Genomic DNA, 19509 nt, shown 5'->3' on the forward strand with positions numbered 1-19509 from the left:
ATAGAACACAGGGATATCATGTTTTCAAACGAACTTGATGATCTCTCTTTGTCCTCCCACCCCTTAAATAACAAATGACTGCATTGAGGGTTGAGTAACAGTGAAGTTCAGAGTTCCTGATTAAATAAAAACAGCCTCACCCAACCTCCCATCCCCTGATAGCCTCCTCTCTTGTTCTTCAACAGACTTGTGACCGGGGAACTGATCTGGTTAAAAGTCTCTCTCTCCTTTTTGCCAGTTTAATGTAGACCAAGTTTGATTCTCTGCTCTGTGTCACTGTGCAGGAGCACACACAGGGACATCAGCTCAAAAAGCAAAGAGGTAAAAGGAGCAGCAGTGAAAAAGGGTAAGGATGATCACTACTTATATCTGCCCTCACAAGAAGAAACAACACGCGGGGCTGCTTAAACAACAAGGAACAGCAGTAAGAGTATTAAAGAAAGGTCATTACTTTCCATTAGAACAGTCTATACTGCTGGAAAAAGCAGAGGAGCTTTCAGACACATTGCTGCTTTAGCAGATTAGGCAAAGCACAAGACAGAACAAAACTGCTCCTGAGGTAAACATAACCAGGCTAACCCTGAAGAAGAACACACTTGGGGACCAGAGAAGTGTGTTAGTGACAGGGCAGATGACTGGTCACTGATCCCTTTGGGAGAGGAACACACTGCAGCCAGTGACACAGGGATGCAGTAACAGAGCCAGTGTATCTGGTTGAGGCCCCATTTTCAGAACACAGCAGCTGTGCCTCAGTTACTCTCAGACATCAAGATAACAAAGCATCATTTTCAGAGCAAGTACACAGGTTACTGCATGCTGTCACCAGCCATACACTTAGACAACCCATAAACACAAAGACACTAGCTGTAGTATAGGAAGTGAAAGAAGCATCTTCACAGGCTTTCCCTGTTATATTCTTCCAATAGCATCTGCCATTGGCCATCCCTGGGAGACAACATACAGGGCTAAGTGGATCCTCACTGGTGACATCAGCTCTTTCATGGTCTCTTACCAAACACAAGTTCACGCAGACACACAGTTGTTGTCTGCAATACAGTAATTTTGCTTCCAAAAAATGCACTTTTTCTATTTGAGGACTAACAAGTTTAGGGTTATGCCTTCATTACGAGGAAACAAATCTAAAAACTTTCAAAAACTCCACCACTGCTTCCTATGAACCTCACTGCAGTTTTGTACTCAATAACCAGCAATGCCACTGAAAATGGCACTCTCATGTAGTCTGCTTGGTTTTTTTCCCATGCATCATCATGTCTTTTGCCATCTCTAGCATCCAGGTGGACATATGTTGGGTCAGAGCTAATCTCTGAAATAATCCACCCACTGCATCCTGTCAAACCAGGAATCCTCCGTGCAGGAGACAGAACTAAGAGTAGGAAGAAGCAGGTGGGGTTATCAGATGACTTCACCAGACACACAGCTCGCTGTATTTGTGACATCTGACAATCAGCTGGCACAATGCCCAGCAAATGCAGAAGCAGCAACCTCTCAGGGCTTCTCCACTGACTACCTGGTGATTCAGCAAAAAAAACCCAACAAAAACAAACCAATCAAAAACCAAACCCCAACCAAACAACACAGCAGTCCACTGAACTGACACTAGTGACAGTAGCATATGGAATCACAGGATGGATTCTCTAAACAGTAAGGTGAGGTCGATGGACAGAAGAATTACATTCAGGATTTCAATGGCTTTATCTCAAGTGCTGCCAGATCCACATGGGAGGCCTGAGAGGGAGGCTGAGTTGGGAAGTCAGTGATACAGAGGGAAAGGATTTAGGCATGATGGAAACAGGAAGAAATTATTAGGCATGCACATAAGTCATGCCAGAGTCAGACACACTGGCATGACTAGTAAGAGTTTTGGAACTAACAAACACTTCTACACTACTGCTGGGAATTTCAGCAGTAACACATGGGAAGCCAAACGCTTGGCCTCACCTGACACCCTGGAAGTAACAAGCATCTCCAGGACCTGGTAGAAGGAGGACAAATCAATACACTGTAATGCTGAGAGCTTACCAGCTTAGTCAGCAATTCCAATGGGAATGACAAACAACAGGCAGCTGGGGAATGACACTGTGTGCAAAGGATAAACAAATATTTAATGCCATAAAGCATTACAGGAGAAGAGAAGCCCAATGAACTTATGGTAGAAGTCGCATAATGAAGTAAAAAAGATGCATCAACTGCACTACCAGTTTAGGGAGGTTATAAAGTTTAAGAAAGGTAGTAACAATGGGCAACTGAAATCTCCTGATATAAAATGAATCCTGTGACTCATCAGAATGGCATACAGAGATTTATTTTTTTTTCCCAAGTAATGACTTCTGCCTTGAAAATTAGTGCTAGGACCTACTTGAAAAGATGCCATTTTTGGTTTGGTTTTGAGTGGTACACAGGACCTGGTTAAAGGACATTGATAGGAAAGCTGCTTTATAGCTGTCTGCAATGCAATTATATTTCAACATCGCAGTTGAATACAGTGGGACATAAAATTATTTAGCACATAATAATTAATTTACGGGTACAGTGTAAAAAAAAAAAAGTATTCCTCCCAAACCTATTTCCTCTCAAAAACAACCAAAACAACAAACCAACCTAAACATACACGATCCTAAGAGGGGCAGGGGGGTGGAGGAAGCAACAAAAGCAGACAAAACTGTATTAAAAGATCAGGTAAAACATCATCACAGTTAGAAAAGAAAACAAAAGCAGTCCAAGGGACACATCAGCCCCAGCAACAAAAGCCTACATCCTGCATGACTGAATAGAGAAGTTAGGGAGCAAATCTGAGAGATCAACTTTTAAAAACAGAAAGCTTGCCTAATGAGAACAGAAGAGATTATAAAACAGATGGTAGGTCAAAAGTAAACAGTAAATAAAGAACTTAATATGTTTGGGTAGCACCTTGCAAAGTTATTCAACTACATCCAAAGCAGGAAACCAACTAGAAAAACCAGACCAAGATGAAAAAGGGACACAGTACCAATGCAGAGAAGCTCAGTGGAACACTCTGTTCCCAGTCTTTACTGGTGAAGCAACTGGGGAGACACTCACACCTTATCTTTATGGTATATAGGTCAGAGGGACAAGGTCAACTTGAACTAAGTACAGAGGAATCATGAGGCTGAATGGACAAGTCAGACATGGTTCACCTGGGCCAGCACAGGCCTGCACAGGACAGCTCCAAACCTGCTGGGCAACAGGTTGGCAGTGTAACTCCAGTGCACATTAAAGACCCTAAAGGGACTGGTACTACAGAAAAGCAAATGCAATTTCCATCCCTGCAAAGTGGCAGTGGATCTGACTGCTGTACACAGACAACCAGTCTGTTGCAAAGAGCATGCACACCTTCTGTGAGAGAAAATCCTACCAAGACCACAACACTTCCCCTCCCTCATGCTGGTGCCAACTTACAAATTCCTCTGAATTTGGGGACTGAGCTGTTGGACCCATTGAATATCTGGGTTGAACACCATATAATCTGGTGGAAGTGATCACTCAGGATTATTCAGAAAAAAAATTTGTAAATGTAATCTTCAGCCACCCAAAAGAGGCTCAAGACTTTCTGTGACAACCTGCACATGCTTCTGCTACATATTGCAGGCTCCTTCACCATCTCAAAATCACAATGCAAAGGTTTGTTCTACATTGCAATGTTTGCAACTACGTGCTTAAAAGCACTGTGGTGCACCCAGATGAACTCAACGAGGGGAAAAAAAAAAATCCCATAACCCTGTTTAGCCTTATAGAGCAGCCTGTAAGCTTTGTTCTGATGACTGGGGAATTGGATGTAGGGTAAACAATTGGCAATGCTGCTAACAGCAGCTTCACAAAAGAAAGTCTGTCATTATGTGATTACTTTTTCTTCCATAGCTTCTGGATGTACTTGTAGGCACCAATCTACCTGCTGATGGTGCTAAAAGCTGAAAAAAGTCACTGAGGTGAGTCTGGGGTGGGGGGGAAATCAGGCTGAAGCTCAAGTATTTCTCTCCACTGTCATTAATAATGACTAGTTGCAAGGGTCCCATCTCTCCCCAGCCCACATGGGAAGATCCAATCCCTTAAGCCAGCTCTGGCATTTAGTGTGCTAAAAGACTCAGCAAAAAAAGTCTTAAAACTCAGCAAAAAAATAACCTAACAAAAAGCAGCAGAGTATCTGCTGCTGACTTATCAAGCAGAAACAGCACCGCCAGCATACACTGATCAATGCAAGTAGTACAAGGGAGGGTGTGGGGCACATATACGAGGATGTTTTGTTTGCCATGGACATGCAGTCTCATCCAAAAGTTGCATTTAACTCACATTACTTCCCCAAACAAGCAGAGTACAGTCACAGCAATCATTATGCCTGCAATAGGTTTGGTATGTGAGTGAAGTCAGGTTGTGAAACTGCACTCCACTTCTCTAATGTCATTCAAGGGGCTTGCAGGACACAAATATGCTGCATGAGATAGTCAGCTATTCAACACTAACAACACTAAAGCAAAACAAAATGCTGGAAGACCTAGAATTAATCTCAAGCAAAGCGACTACAATGTTTCCACAACAAAGCTTAAACATTTCTTTCTAAAACTAAATATTCTCTCAAACGCCACATGAGACCCAAACAGTTTCATAACTATGTATAGAACACCTTCAGTAAGATCCCTTCAAATGTCAAAACTGAATTTCAAAAACCATCTCAGACACTCTGGAAAATAACCAGTGTGAATTTTAATTTTGATGCATTAAAATCTAGGTGTTCATATTTTGTTTCATTTTTTCTTCACTAGATAGCATCTTATGAAAGCAAAAAGCTAACTACATCTTCCAATTAACCTTGAAAACTGCCCATTTCTGAAGCTAACACAAAATTACAACTGCATTGCACACCAGCAAAATTATATATATAGCCTTTCCAAAGTAGTACCAGGAGTTCTCTGAAAATACTGTATCCTACAACTATGTCACAAAAATATACAGTATAAATGTGCTAGTTTTGTTCAAGATACTTATTTGGTATACTACCCCAAAAACTCCAACAGCTCACCACCTATGAGCAGATCCCACACAACCATAACTGACATAAATCACTGATCTAAAGAGCAATATTACTTTATTGCTATTAGACCTGTACATTAGTTAATCAATGAACTTTCTAAAGGTCAAATGAATGAAGATATATCTTTATTCCAAAAGACTAAAGATTCAACCTTCCTACTGCCTACGCATTTTTAAAATCAACACACATAATGGCACATGGCTTTTAAAGGACTACCAAAAAGGCCGTAAATCCTTTGAAAACAACCGAGAGGTCCAAGCTGTTCCTTTCTGGATTTCTCACTGCAACACTTCAAGGTGTCAGGTCTCCTATTTTCACCCCTTCCAAGGCAGAAGAATTCAACTGCTGTCTCACTCCCCGACCAGACTCCAAGCTGCAACTTCTGTTTACCAGATCTGACAGCTGGAGGTTGGCACCCATTTTTCTTTCAGTAAACTGGGACAGGTCGGTCTACACTGTGACCAGCAAACTTTACTGAAAACTAAAGGATGGATTTACACACTTGAACTTGCTCAGGTAGAGCCACTGGCACAGCATCCACGCCATCAACAGCACTCAGCTCTGTGCCAGACCACACACGAGGTGGTGGCATGTTCCACCTCATGGTGAGAGGTCAAACTCTTCCCTTTGACCATCATCTCCAGTTTTACCTCCTTTAAGCTGCCACTCCCTCAATTGCATCCAAGCCCAAAACAGAGGCCATCCTTCAGCTGATGGGAGAAACCTCAACTGAGATGAGGGGGAACAGAAGGAACCACCATATAAAAACACTGATAAACAATAACCATATTACCAGCTGTAGAAGCAATGATCACCTACTATATCACTTTGCTGGTTTGCTGTTTTGGTTTAAAAAAACCAAAACAAAACGACACAAACAACTCACCAAAACTCAGCTTTGCTTTAAAAGTTGTTCATATACCACAATTTCAAAACCTATCAATTTGAAGTCTTCTGACATTTCAACGTAAGCACAGAAACCCCAACTCTCCCAGACACCTCAGGGTGAGCCTGTCTTTTCAGCTCCCTGTTACTCGCCTTTCATAGGAACTGTGCTCCTAAACTGCTCCATCCCTTTGCTGTCATGAATTGCTGTGCATAAAAAAATCCATTTTATTAGTTGGCTGAAGTCAAGTAGTAAAGTCTCCAGTATCACCACTTCAAAAAAATTACTGCTTAACAAATACTTTGTTTGCCATTTGAATCGTCATTTCCTTGAGTTTTATTTTGGCAATGTTTCTTATTAACAGCAAAGATAGTGTGTTCAGAAAAGCAATATCCCTGTTCAATATGAATAGTTACTGAGTTATGGTTCGGTTCCAATCCAGTGAAATGTTATTTATACACACAACATTCTCCAAATTCATTACCTCCACACAGCTCCGTTATTGACCAGCGTTTGCCTCTATTCATCTCCACCTCAAGAAAGTCATAAATCTTACTCAAAACAAAAAGAGTGGAAAGAACAGTAAAAGTTTCTCTGTCAAAGCAAAAAAATTAATTAGAGAAACCCTCCCACTTACTAAGTTAGCAATCCTGCAAGACCTAACCAGGTCAGACAGCACCAACGTGGGCATCTCCGAACTCACACTGCAACAAGTAATCTGGTAAAAAATAAATAACTTTCTACCAGAAACTACCTACAGAGAGTTCATGTAACAGTCCTTAGAGATAATAAACTTCATCTATCATGACTATTCTCCAATAATAATCTTTCTTATGAAAGAAAAGCATCAGTGTCCCTCTCAGCTATTGTTCTGATCCTCTAAAGCAGCCCAACTCTTCTCATCTTCCTTTGCAAGCTGATCTCACACTTCCAAGCACTCTGGCTGCCCTGCTCTACAAACACAAAATGTCTTTCTCCTGAGAGCAGCAGAACCATAAAATTTTACAAGTAAGTTCTCAGCCACTCTCTTGTAAAATTGTATTTAATACTTTTCTGTTCTTACTGAGAATTACTCTTTAAAATAGCCACTTGCCCTTTACATATCTATAGTATAATGAAGGCTAAGTAATAGCTGACAGTCAACTGGTAATACCAGGAAACCATTAAGGAGAGAAACAAAAACTCCTAACTTACAGAATCAGTTTTTATTTGCTCCTGAAGTACACGAAATTGCTCTATAAAATATTGATTGCCATCTCAGTTCTAACAGCATAGTCCCTGAAGTATTTCAATCATTCCTGTATAGTAGGAATGAGTGGATAGTTGGATCTTCCTCCCAACTTTGCCTCACTAAAATTTCATTATAATCTACCCACTGCTGTGGAGTGGGTGGGGTGTTGGGGAGTGTTACTGGTAAAAGACACCACTTCTGGCTCCAGACATCCAAACTGCAATTTCCAGAAGACTAGAAAAATACTTAGGGAAGTATCATTATATCATCATTGCTTGTACCTTTCTTGCCACCCTACCTTCTCTTTCTGGTCATCTCCACTTCCAACACTTGGTATATCAAGAGATCTCGTCTCTCTACAGAACCACAGTTCTGTAGCAGGGCAGGGAATATGTAACCATAACCCATCCTCAGTTCTAAAGTGTCCATAAAAAAATGGCGTTCATGTGACTCAAACGGAAACACTTAGGAGAAACATCTTCTAGAGCAGAAACGCTTATGCAATATGATTTTTGTAAGGTCTTGTCTTCAACTTGTGCTAGCAAACTTAAAACTGTCTAAACCATTCTGAAAGAAAGGATTCACTGAACAGTAGCCTAAAAATATGAAGGAGGATACCGTGACTATGAGAATGCAAACTGAAAAAAAACTATTCTGGAAAAAAAAAAAAATCATTGAAAATTCTGTGACTTAATTGAGAAGCAACAATAGCCTTTAAAGGATTCAAGCTAATGTGAATACAACTGTGATTCATTTCAGATATAATGGATTGGTTTAAAAAAAGGAGAAAAAAAAAAGAAATAAAAAAAAGGGAAGCGTATGCCTCCCAGTTGCCAATTTAGGCAAAAATATCCTGAGCTGAGTCTGGAGAGCTTCCTGGCAGGGTAATCCAGTCAAGGGAAAGAACAATCACAACAACAGCCAATTTCCCTCACTACTAACTTGACAAAGAAAAGGAGGTTGAGGTGCCTTATTTTTTTTTCCGTAAGAACATAAGGTACAGAGATTGAGGATCTCATCCACGCTTGTGCACCATAATCACATGGTCAGGAACAAAACAAAAGTCTTCCAAACCTCACTGCAGTGATTCATCCTTCAAGTCCCACTTGACTCCTCTAATAACTTGCATACAGAGAAGTTGGACAGAACCTGCAAAACCCCAGAAACACTCAGAAGTCCAACAACCATTCAAGTTTTTTATGTAAGATTGTCTCCTTCTTTTTTGACTACTCCAATCAAACATAAATAGAGGCCTTATCTGTGGAACCATCTGAACACTGCTGATCTCTCTGCAATGGCCTCTTCCAAGAAATTTCTGGCATCTCCAAAACCCTAAAATTTAGTGCCAAGATGTCAGAGACCACTCTGAACTGCCCTAGTTTTCTCCTCTAAAGCAATTTCCATTAAACATTCTACATAAAACAACAATCAAGAAAGCATATTATGCTTATGTTGCCTAATTTTTGGAGGTATGTCTGTGATCCACACAAGTAGATAACTACCAGTCAGAGAAAGAGTAAGAATCTCTCATTGTAGCAGCAGAGTGCTCATTACCTTCCTCTATCTTCATCTACCTTGTCTAGTGTAAATAGCTTCAGCTCAGGACAAGTAAAACTCATCTGCTGCTGACATCTTGACATGCTTAAAAAAGAAGAAAACATATTTAAATTAGCAGAATGGCATAGGATAGTAGGTAGTCTTTGAGTAGGTTATTCCAAGCCATCAATATTACATATGTAAAGAAACTTAACATTCTCGAAATCGTCCAAAAGGAAAAAAGGAAAAAAAAAAACACCAAAAAAAGCTGCCAGCACCAAATAACCCGAAGGACAGATTTCATGTTCTCCCAAGAAGAGATACTGCTTGGAGCTACTTTTTGCAGTGGCTTAGATTTCTATGTTAAAAGCCCAAGCTGTCCAAGCACAGCAAACTGCAATAATTCATCCCTGCGGTAAAAAGAGACTGCAATTGTAAGGGTACACAGGAATACTTGTTTCACTTCAATCTTTTTCCTGTGAATTAAGGAAAAGGTAATTTCTGTTCTATTCATGTTTCTTTTTAACACTTCATTTTTAATGCTTGGTTTTATCCAGCATTCCTTCCAAATGAACAGCACCAATCTTTCTTCCTTGCATGTTTAGCCCCAGTATTTTACAGGAATTCTGATATTATGGTGATATTATCTTATCCCACATAAGATTTCTGATTTCTGCCATGTGCCTCTTCTCTACCTCATCAATTTTAGTTGAACTGAACCAGAACCAGAATCCTGCTCCTATTTCTTAAGGAAGAGCGAGTCTAATTACTACAACTTCACATTCTATCAGAATCTTAATAGGGATTGGTTTTAATATTACATTTCCATTTGGATGTTCATTTGCTTCTTCAGAGTTTGGACAACACTGCACGGAAAGAACTTGCCTTCTACTGCTTGGTTTGCAGTTTTTCTTCTGGGCCAGTGCCTTGCTGAAGCTTTGTTCCCCTTATGCTTAAGAGATAGTTCATTTGCAACTACTCACCTCCCTTCAGGCACTGCAGCACTCTTTGAAGAGGGCTTCTTCCTTCACTATACCTTTTCTGTGGGTTTTTCAACCACTTGCTCTGCCTCCAGCACTCTCTCTGCAGAAACACTACTTAGAGAAGGTTGGTGCAACACTTTCATTGCCTGCTTCATGTGATGGTCAAAGTACTGAGGACTACAAAAATATTTTTTCCTCCTTACAAGGGATGTCTCTCTAGCACACCATCTTCCCCAAAAGTCAATCTTTTAGCATGTTTCTTTACAGAGAAAAGAACTGCCTTGCAAACTTGCCATTCATTGGCAGCTAAACTTATCCTTGTATTCACTGAGTAAGAAAAACTGGGTGTGGCAGTCAATCCTTATATTCTTTCAGCCTCCTGGAAAAAGGAGCTGGAAGCAACCAGATTTACTTACTTGGCCCAAACTGCTGTCCATCAGTGGAGGATCACATTCCTTTTCCTTAATACACCTGAAACTCATGAACTCTTGAGCTTCACCCACACAATTTCTATCTCTGTACGAAGTGCCACATGGAAAACAAGGGAAGTGTTTTATGCCTATGGCTCATCTACTGCAATTACTACAGCTCCTTTTGGCAAGGCCCAATCTTGCCAAAAAGGCCACAGAGTTCAAGCTAATGAAAAGAAAGGTATAAAATTACATTTCATATACCATTAAGGATCGTGAGAACTCACTCTTTATAAGACAGAAAGACAAGTGCTCTGGGAAGACGTACAGATCTCTGTGTGGCTGCTGTCCCAGTGACCTTGCCACAACTCCGCGGAGCTGTTCTGCATTCCCTAAGATGTCATTCTCCTGAAATTAGCACTTTAACAACCCTGGCTGCAATACTCAATGTGGCAAAGCAATATTCACGTACTCACAACAAGCACTGCCTTCCAGGAAGCTATCAAAGCCCAGTCAGATTATAAAAACGTACGGCATATCCTGTAAGGCCTAGACACAATCTGTTAGGGGACAGCAGTTCTGACAAATGCAAAAAAAAAAAAAAAAAAATCTTACCAAAGACATGTTTCTGGCCAATGAAGCAGGGAGGTATCCCACTTAAGTAATGGGGCCTTTACATTGATCCCTTTTACCAACACCCCAGTTATGAAAACGAAGGGCTTTTTAAAAGGTTATAAAAGTAGCCCAGGAAGGATGCCAACTGTTGTTTATGATGCTGGACTGATAAACACCACAGCTTTTGCTCAGTCAGCATATACCACAGCACTATCAAACAGTAAGGAAATGCAGCACTGGACCAACTTAAAAGCCACATTCCATTTGAGGGCTATTGCACTCCCCAACATGCTTTGTTATCAAGGACATGTTTTTGAGAATGTGTTGATTAACTGCAGTAGAGCTGCCCCATCCTGTTATTTAAATGTAAACTCTGCAATGCTAAACTGCATACCAATATAATATCCCACTCCATAGGAGCATAAACATCAAAAAAAGGTCAAGTATTTTCACAATGCTTTGCTAATGAGGGTCAGGGCCTGACTGGACTTGTTTTGGCCTCCAGCCTAGCAACAGTTTCTGTATTGGCCAAACTCTGATTAGTGTATTATTATTTTTAAATAATTTGCATATTTCCTGCCTTCCGTGGAAACTCTTGCCACATAATCCACCAGTATATGGCTCAAACAACTAACACTTCTTCTGAAGATAATAATTTGATGCTATGGAAAACCTGCAGTTAAGTCTAAACAAGTACTTAACGTAAAAACAGACAGATTGACATACTGAGCTTGCTCCACTAATTATCACAGGAGTCTTGGAGAACCAAAAACTTTAGACTAGATAAATGTATTTTATTCATTGAGTGGTCACAGTCTAGATCTGTAAATTAAGCAAACTGAGTTAGCAGGGTTCCAAACTTGTTTCCTGGTTACCTCTTAACTGTCAACAACAAAAAAGTGCCAACATTAAATTTCTCAGTTTAGTATTCAATTCTAGATACCATTACAATTATAAAGGTGTCCTAAGAGACAACATCATTAACTCACAGCTAAAGAGGAGGCAGAACTTCACATTCTTTGAGCAACTCAAAATATTGGCATTCTTAAATCATTAAACCCTCAACAATTTCTAGCAATGAATATTAAAGTTAGTGCACATGTGAAGTAAGCCAAATCTAGACACAAAACATTTTTCTCACAGGTAGACAGGTTAAAGTCAAAAACAATGTAAAAATTTGCACGGAAATCTTTATTGGGAAGATAAAGTACAAGAGAGAGTAAAAGAAAATATGACAAACTAGATGAATGTAACTAAACCAAAGGAGGCAATAAAAATGAATGACCAGACTGATGGCACAGGAAGAGGTGGTTACTGACTCCTTCTCACCCTACAAGGGGTATGAGAACAATTACCTTCTGCAGAACTAGTACTGCAGAGAATCAGAGCATTTATTATAACTTTGTGGTGACTGCTTTTAGCTGAACAAACAAAGCCAGCGTCCATCCTTAAGACTGTTAGTAATGCGATCTCCTGGACTAACAGAAACTACCTCATTTAGACATAAGAACAGACAACTAAAATAAGCTTATTAAGGAAAAAGCCCTCAAATTACAGTTAACCTAATTTGGAGTTTAACATGGCATTATTTTCTCCATTCACCAATCATATCAGAAGATGAACGTACCGGCAAAGGCAAGTTCTTTCTGAAGCTGTGCAACTTTATCCCTTTTCCCTCTCTGCTGCACCAAGATACATTCACCAGTCCTGCTTTCAAATATGCTGGGAATTCCCTGCTGAGCACTGCCAACGCCAGCCAAAATACACATTTTCTACTGCACGGTATTTTAAAAGCGCCTACCACAGAATGCCACTCTGAAATAACCACCACTTCATATTCCAAAATTTAACATTCAACAGTAAAGACCCTGTTAAGCCAGAAGAAAATACTAAAGCTTACACAAATGTACATAATGTACACATGAAATCCAGAATAAAGTCAGACACAGACACGAAAGAACACTTCCCTGTCTCTGTGTTTCCTTGCTCTGTTTTTTCTTTTGCGACTGGTGTTGATCTTTAGCCATGACCAAGCAATCATTACAGCTGTTGTGTAATGTTCAAGTGTGACAATAAATACAAATTATTGCACAGAGTCTGCCACACAACACTGTAAGTCTCCACCACCACACAACCAACTCCTGCAGAGAAACAACAAAATTTCAAACTTCTGGCATCAAGACTAGTAATGTCAAATAGGTACAGCTCAACTCTGAGTAGGAACTGCAGAGGAAGTTGAGAACATTGTTGGGTTTTTAAAGACAATATGAAATTCATACTTTGGTAAGCTTCTAGGCAAAGTTTCACAAAAATTCTTGTAAAGAAACATACAGTAAAGCAAGCAAGGAGTCAAGCACAACGTTCCAATTTTAAACATTACAGTAAGTTGTAGAGGCTAAAACAGGAAGTCGGGCAGCGGCCAAGAAACAAGAAATTGAGAAAAGCATGAAATCCTATCAACTGCAAGCCATAACATTTTTATTTACATGTATGTGTAAGCAGATGTACACATCTACAGAGAAGCCTAATGCTTAAATGAAAGCAACAGACAACTAAAATTGTGGAAAAAAAATCAGCTTTGGGCTGTACAGGAAGATTTTAAGCTATTTCTGTCTAAACTACCAGCAATTCACTACCACTATTACCAACATATTATCAAGACAGAGTAAGTAAGGAAAAAAATTGGGTGGCTAGTAACAAACCCTAGAACTATTTCTCTACTACAGGGTCAAGTTACACTCACTTTGAGCAGAATCACAACTTTCTTTGAAAGTGTCAAAACTAACAGGCACAAGACTAGCTAACTGTATTTTTAAACTTCATTTAATTGACATGTTTCCAAACTCAAATAACAAAATATTAAGCTAGTGTAGAACTGCTACACCATATCGTTCCAGATTATGTAAATTAACAGATCTCAGACCTGAAAACACGATTAAATACAAAGGTCAGGGATGTGATCATGGTGGCATATCTGTATCTCTGTCCTGTAGCCAAACAAACAGTTGCTGCAAAATACTACAAGTCATCAAGAAAGAAAGGAATAGGTAAATTTCCAAGCTAAGTCTTTAAGAAAACTGGCTATCACCTAGAAAATATTTTAATCCAGAGGCCTTAAATCACAGAAGATGGTCAAGCCATGCAGATTATTCCTGTGACAAGGAACGTGGTAGCCAGCAACACTTCCACACGTGCACAGGGCTGTCAGCTTCCCTGGAGCACCAGATCCACCACAGGAATGCAGGCCAGCTACAGACACCACCTCATGCCTCTGGCACATCCCCCTGCCAGACCAGAGGGATATGAGCAAGCCATCATCCAGGCATTTGATGTAAGGCACTAGTGGTAAACATCTTTCCCAAGAGCTGCTCAGCCAGATGGGGAGCAGGGCACAGGCCACATTAGCCATTCCAGCTGCAAACTCTTGTTCTTGGCTGCCAAGTACGAGATGACAGGAGCAGAACAAACAACTCCCCCTTCAAATTGCATCGAGTACAGGTGGTCACCACTAAATCAATCCTGTTCACTAGCAGGCAACCTTCAGCAAGGGAGTATAAAAAGCAAACAACTGGCAAAAGAGCTTGTTGGATTGCCAGACAATGTCTTCCCCACAGAGATGTAGACACTAAAGCAGGCAAGCTGAAGAGCTTGAGGCAGACACCGCGCAGGATCAAAAACTCAGACAGGTGATTTCTGTGTGCCAAGGGAAATTTTTACAGTGAGCAGAGATGTGAGATTCTTTAAGAAAAAAGTCCTCCTCATTCCCCACAGCACGGCTTCAACTGAACTCCTCTTCACACACTTACGCTTCCCATCTTGTCACGACTTTCCTGCACTTCCACTCAAACACCTTCCTACTAAAAGAAAAACAATAGTGAGCCCCTTCACACTGGGGGCAGTCCTTTTCCACCTCCACAGTAGAAGGCAGGACATGATATCGTTTCTACTGATCATGGTGGCACAGGGTGTATTGCACAAGACCAAATAAGAAAGCAAATAAAGATATGCAAGTTACTTGTCAGAAAGGTAAGAAACATAGGAAAGTTAGGCTCCTCAGTTTTCCTTCTCCCTAAATGAGTGGGTTAAAATGTTTTTACAACTCCTCCTCTTACAATTAATTTCTATGGACACCTCTGGAAAATCTGCTCCTGAACAACTGCAGTGTTCAGTAACTTTACTCATTAAACGGAGTTTCAAAAACAGTGTCTAAATGACACTTGGTCTGGATCAGCAATTTTCAAATTTTCTATCAGTGTCCACACCTCCAGGATAATTTCTTCATCCCTTTGGTACATGCAGTTTGAGGGCCATCACACTGGTAGAAGCAAAGCATATGCCCTTCAGAACATACCCCATGAAGAAAGGAAAGGGTACCTTAGAGAGCAGCTCAAAGTGAAGTTAAATTACAGGCAGGAGAAAGTTCTTCAATTAAAGAGTGACAGAACAAAATGTCAGCAGATTAATGGAGCCTATAAGAGAAGAGAAAGCCCATGGCTGCAAGGACTTGCTGAGCCTACTCTCGCCAAAACACTGCTAAAGAGATTCAGTATCTTCCAGCTATCTTCTTTTGACTCCATGAGTCACCCTCTCCAACCCAGCAGCTCCCTCGCAATACCTGTGACCAACACCCCGTTCTCTGTGCTTTAGGAACTGCAGGGATAGGAAAATGCCAACTATTTCATCCATGTATGGGCTGTCTTAAGTCCAAAACCTGCACTCTCTCAAAACAGGCATCTCCACTTGTTCCTAATAACTGCCTTGGATTTCCTGCCCTGACACTGTCCTCATCTTGGCATCAAAAAGTTAGAAAAACCTGGAGGTGTCACAAGCAGGTTTTGTTCTAAAGACAACACGCCAGAACCCCTTGTCCAAGTGATTCAGCCACCTGCTTTTCTTTGATCGTGCCCAGTTTCATTGTTCAAAGACCTGCAAGGAACATGAGTCATGTTTGTGTCAAGATACCTGCTCACAGGTCTTTCATCCTCCCTGTAATTAATGTAATTAAAAAAGAAATTCTAAAATTCACATACAAACCCTTATTTTAGACTACTACTCTTAGAACAGATGTTTCAGTCTATGGGCAAAACCTCCTTTTAAAAGCATTCAAGGCAGAAAGCTACAATACACATTCACTAAAAAATGCCAGTTTTCATTCAGGTTTTTTTTGCTGTACAGGATGAAGCTCAGCTTCAAAGTCAACATCCTATCTTTGTGAGTTACCCAGTTATTGATAAGACTGCCTGCAAATCCTATGAATGCTAGAAATCATGCTGCCTCTGAACACATAGCAAGAGCAATTTATTCACCGACCTAGAATTTTACATGCAATACTGAACAACTTTTTCAAAGTTGCTTCCCCAACTGCACAAACATAATCAGCTCACAAGGCTGCTGAAAGCAGCAGTTCTGCCATCTGTCTGCTTATTCCCACCTCACACTTGTGCGGGCACAAGTGTTTGTGAAGCCATGCAACGATCTAGAGAGAACCAAACTCTGAAAAGTAACCAGGGAAAAATATAAAATTATCATCAGATCAACCGTGCATGCTGGTACAGGCATGGGAATAAGCAAAAATGACATTACTAATTTTAAATGGCAGTGCCATTTTCAGAAGTCCATTGATGCAGCAACTTTTCACCAAGTCTAGAAACTAAATCTTAAGAACACTGAAGCACACATATGAATTTTAGAAAAATTCAAACAATTTTACTTGATTTGCTATTGTGTTCTTGTTAAAGTAAGAAGTGGGAGGAAAAAGTGATCTATTGCTTACTAAGAGGAATAAAAGTGCTTAATGGAAAACATTTCTGTGCCTAGATCTTCACCCCTGCCTCAGTTTCCTCCACTAATAAAACAGAGACAGTAGCACTAATCTGTTCAACTAAACATTCTGCAATACAAATAAACAACATAACACCAAGGTAATATTGTTACAGAGAGACACAGACAGAATTCAACTCTCTTACAGCAACAAAAGAGTGAAAGGGCACAAAGCTGATGTTGCAACCTATATAGTGGTCTGGGATGGAGAACAGACACAGGACAACGCACAGCAAAATGGCTACTCAGAGCAGCAGTTCCTAAACAGTTGGTATCTACGAAAGGACAGACATGGATTTGCAAAAGACCTGGGTAAAGAAACTCACAGTGGAGTCTCCCTGCCCTCCTTTCATTATTGGTACTCTGATGAAATCACATGGGAGTTATGAAGAGCATATAGGGAAGACTTGCTGGGGTGGCAGGTTAAGTAGGAATCCACAGAGCTGGGTTGTCATGACAGCAGCTGAAAGTATGCAAGAGATGTATAGATCCTGGGTGTTAGAACAGCAAGGACTACAAATAAGATCATTAATACATCACATTTTTAAACACCAAGAAGCATACACTACAGCTCATTAATGAAACACAGACTACATGATAACCATATGCATTGGTGAGGGTGCACGAGGGTCTAGGACATACACAAAACATTGTATTCATAAAGTACTGATAAAGCACAGGTTCTCACAGACTCAGTAGTCATGCTATACATAAGAGGAAAGAAGTGACATGCACTTTGGTGGACCAATGCACTCGAGTCTCAGCTGGAGTCTGGAAACTCACCACATGAGCTCCATCCCATTTAAAAGCAAAGTAAAACAGCAGAAACTCAATTTCCACAACCCTTTAGGTTAACTTTGCACTCAAACGGACTTGGAACATGCAGCGACTCAGTAACTCATCCCAGCTGAGAGGAAGTAACTTCCTGTCAGAGAGAAGTTACTCCCTGAAGTGTCTGAACTGTCTGCAGCAGCACGCCCGGCTCCCTGGCGCAGGCAGGCTGCAGGTGCTGACATGCCGGGCACCGTCATCCTGGCGGGTCACCTCCGAAGGCAGTGGGGCACAAACACCGAACGAGAGTGGCCAGGGATGGGAATGAAACAGGCCCTTGGTGGACACTCTTGCAAGGAAGCCTGGGAGGCAGAGGGAGGATGGGAGTAACAGGTGTTTATGTGATCTATTCAAAACTCCGGGAATTTGATGTGGTGGATTACTCAGGGACTCAGGGATGTCTAACATTGGGTGATCTTCAGGAGTTGCTACAAAGCAAGGACTCTGCACAATTTGAGACCAAAGTAGCCTTTACGAGTGCCTGGCACAGGGAACGTACAAGTACACCAGTGCTCACAAATTCGGGATTCGCACGACAGGGCTCTTACACTGTATTCGCACGACAGGGCTCTTACACTGTACTCACCATCCAGCACTGGTGAAGGAGAGGCCCGCACTCATGCAGAACACGTGGACAGCGAGAGGCTGACTAGTGAAGGGGTCCCAGTAAAGACTACTGGTGAAACAGGCGGGGAGCGGGCGACTCGGGCGCTACTGAACAGAGCCCGGGAGCGGGGAGCGGGCGCTGCCCGCGGGACGCGGCGGCCGGAGGTGGCCGCGGAGCCCGGAGCGCGGCACAAAGGCGGCTGCTCGGAGCAGGGCGCTGCCGGGTCAGGGATCACGGGGGGGAGATGCCACCAGCGCGCCGGGCCGAGAGGGGCCGGGCAGGGGTCACGGAGCGGGCGGGCAGCGCGGCGCTCCCCGGGGCGAGCCAGGCGCGGGAGGGCAGCGCGGCTCCGGGGAGCGGGGGCGCCCGCGGGCCGGGCCGCGGGACAGGCGCGGGGCCAGGCGAGGACAGCGGCCGGGCGGCAGCAGCGGGGAAGGTGCCGGGCGGGAGGCGGGAGCCGCCGGGGAGGGAGGGGAGGGCGCCCGGCCGGGGGGAGCCGGGCGGGACGGGCGCGCACGAGGCGCCCACGCGGGCGGTCGCGGCGATACTCACTATGGGTCGTTGGTGAAGCGGGGGCTCCGCGGGGGCTGGTATCCGTACAGGTGACAGTAGAGCACATCGAAGCAGAAGCAGCACATCTCGGCCGACACCACCATCTTCCTGCAGCCGGGCCCGCCGGAGCCGGGGGAGGCGAGCAGCGAGGCGGACGGCGGGGAGAGGCCGGCGGGGCCCCCGCCGCAGCTGGGCGGCAGCGGCGGGGACAGGGCGCAGCCGGCGGCGCCCCCCGCCAGCCCCCCGAGGCCGTTCAGGCGGGGGCCCCCCGGCGGGGGCAGCGCCCCCGGCTCGCCCCCCGCCGCCGCCGCCCCGCCGCAGTGGGAGCCGCCGCCGCCGCCGCCCGGGCCGGCCGAGCCCGAGGGAGGGGAGCTGGAGAGTTTCTGCTTCTTCACCCCGCAGCAACCCGCCGCCATCTTGGAGCCGTCTCCCCCCACGCAGCGCTTCCGACCCATGGCGGGGGGGCCGGCCGGCCGGCCGGGGGACGTGCGGCGGCCCGCTCCGCCTCCTGCCGCGCCCGCTCCGCCTGCACGGGGAGGGGGCGGGAGAGGGAGCGATGAATGAGGAGCGGGAGGGAGAGGGAGGTGGGGGGAGAGACAGAGAGAGCTGCGTTAGAGCGACCCGGTGAGCGGCCCCGGCGGGCAGGGCCGGGGTGGAGGGGGCAGCGCGGCCCGCAGGTGTGGCGGCCTTTCCCCTCCCCTCCACACGCCGAGCCGCCCCTCTCGCCTTCCCCCCCCCGCGCTTTATCTCCTCCTTCTGCCGGGGTAGTGGAGCAACTCCACCTCGCGTGCTAAAAAAAAAAAAAAAATTAAAAAAAAAATAAACCCGCAAACCCGAGCTCTGCAGGCGCCGCACGGCAGGAGCAAAGCCCTTGAGATGGTTAAAAACACCCCGCTAAATAATTCAAGTGACCTGAGATGCCTTTCTCTGGGGAAGAGGAGGGGGGGGGGGCTGTGTTGGAGCCGGCAGGCTG

The 19509-nt window shown here is 43.4% G+C and overlaps 1 protein-coding gene and 1 long non-coding RNA gene across 4 annotated transcripts in view; one reads left to right on the forward strand and one right to left on the reverse strand.

Moving 5' to 3' along the window:
* The window catches only part of AMMECR1 (AMMECR nuclear protein 1), a 69388-nt gene extending 50311 nt beyond the window's left edge, over positions 1 to 19077 (reverse strand). For 2 of the 3 annotated variants that reach the window (XM_032702444.1, XM_032702443.1), the window contains exon 1: positions 18537 to 19062. In XM_032702444.1, coding sequence (XP_032558335.1) covers positions 18537 to 18991 — 455 coding nt within the window. In that variant the 5' untranslated portion in view covers positions 18992 to 19062. Of the gene's footprint in view, positions 1 to 18536 lie in introns of all 3 variants that reach the window. The other variant, XM_032702442.1, reaches the window with a different exon arrangement.
* LOC116794097 overlaps positions 18488 to 19509 on the forward strand; it is a 69874-nt gene continuing 68852 nt past the window's right edge. The window contains exon 1 of the long non-coding RNA XR_004359685.1: positions 18488 to 18586. This is a non-coding gene — a long non-coding RNA (uncharacterized LOC116794097). The remainder of the gene's footprint in view (positions 18587 to 19509) is intronic.

The sequence above is a fragment of the Chiroxiphia lanceolata genome, chromosome 14 (genome assembly GCF_009829145.1).
Source record: "Chiroxiphia lanceolata isolate bChiLan1 chromosome 14, bChiLan1.pri, whole genome shotgun sequence".
NCBI lineage: Eukaryota > Metazoa > Chordata > Aves > Passeriformes > Pipridae > Chiroxiphia > Chiroxiphia lanceolata.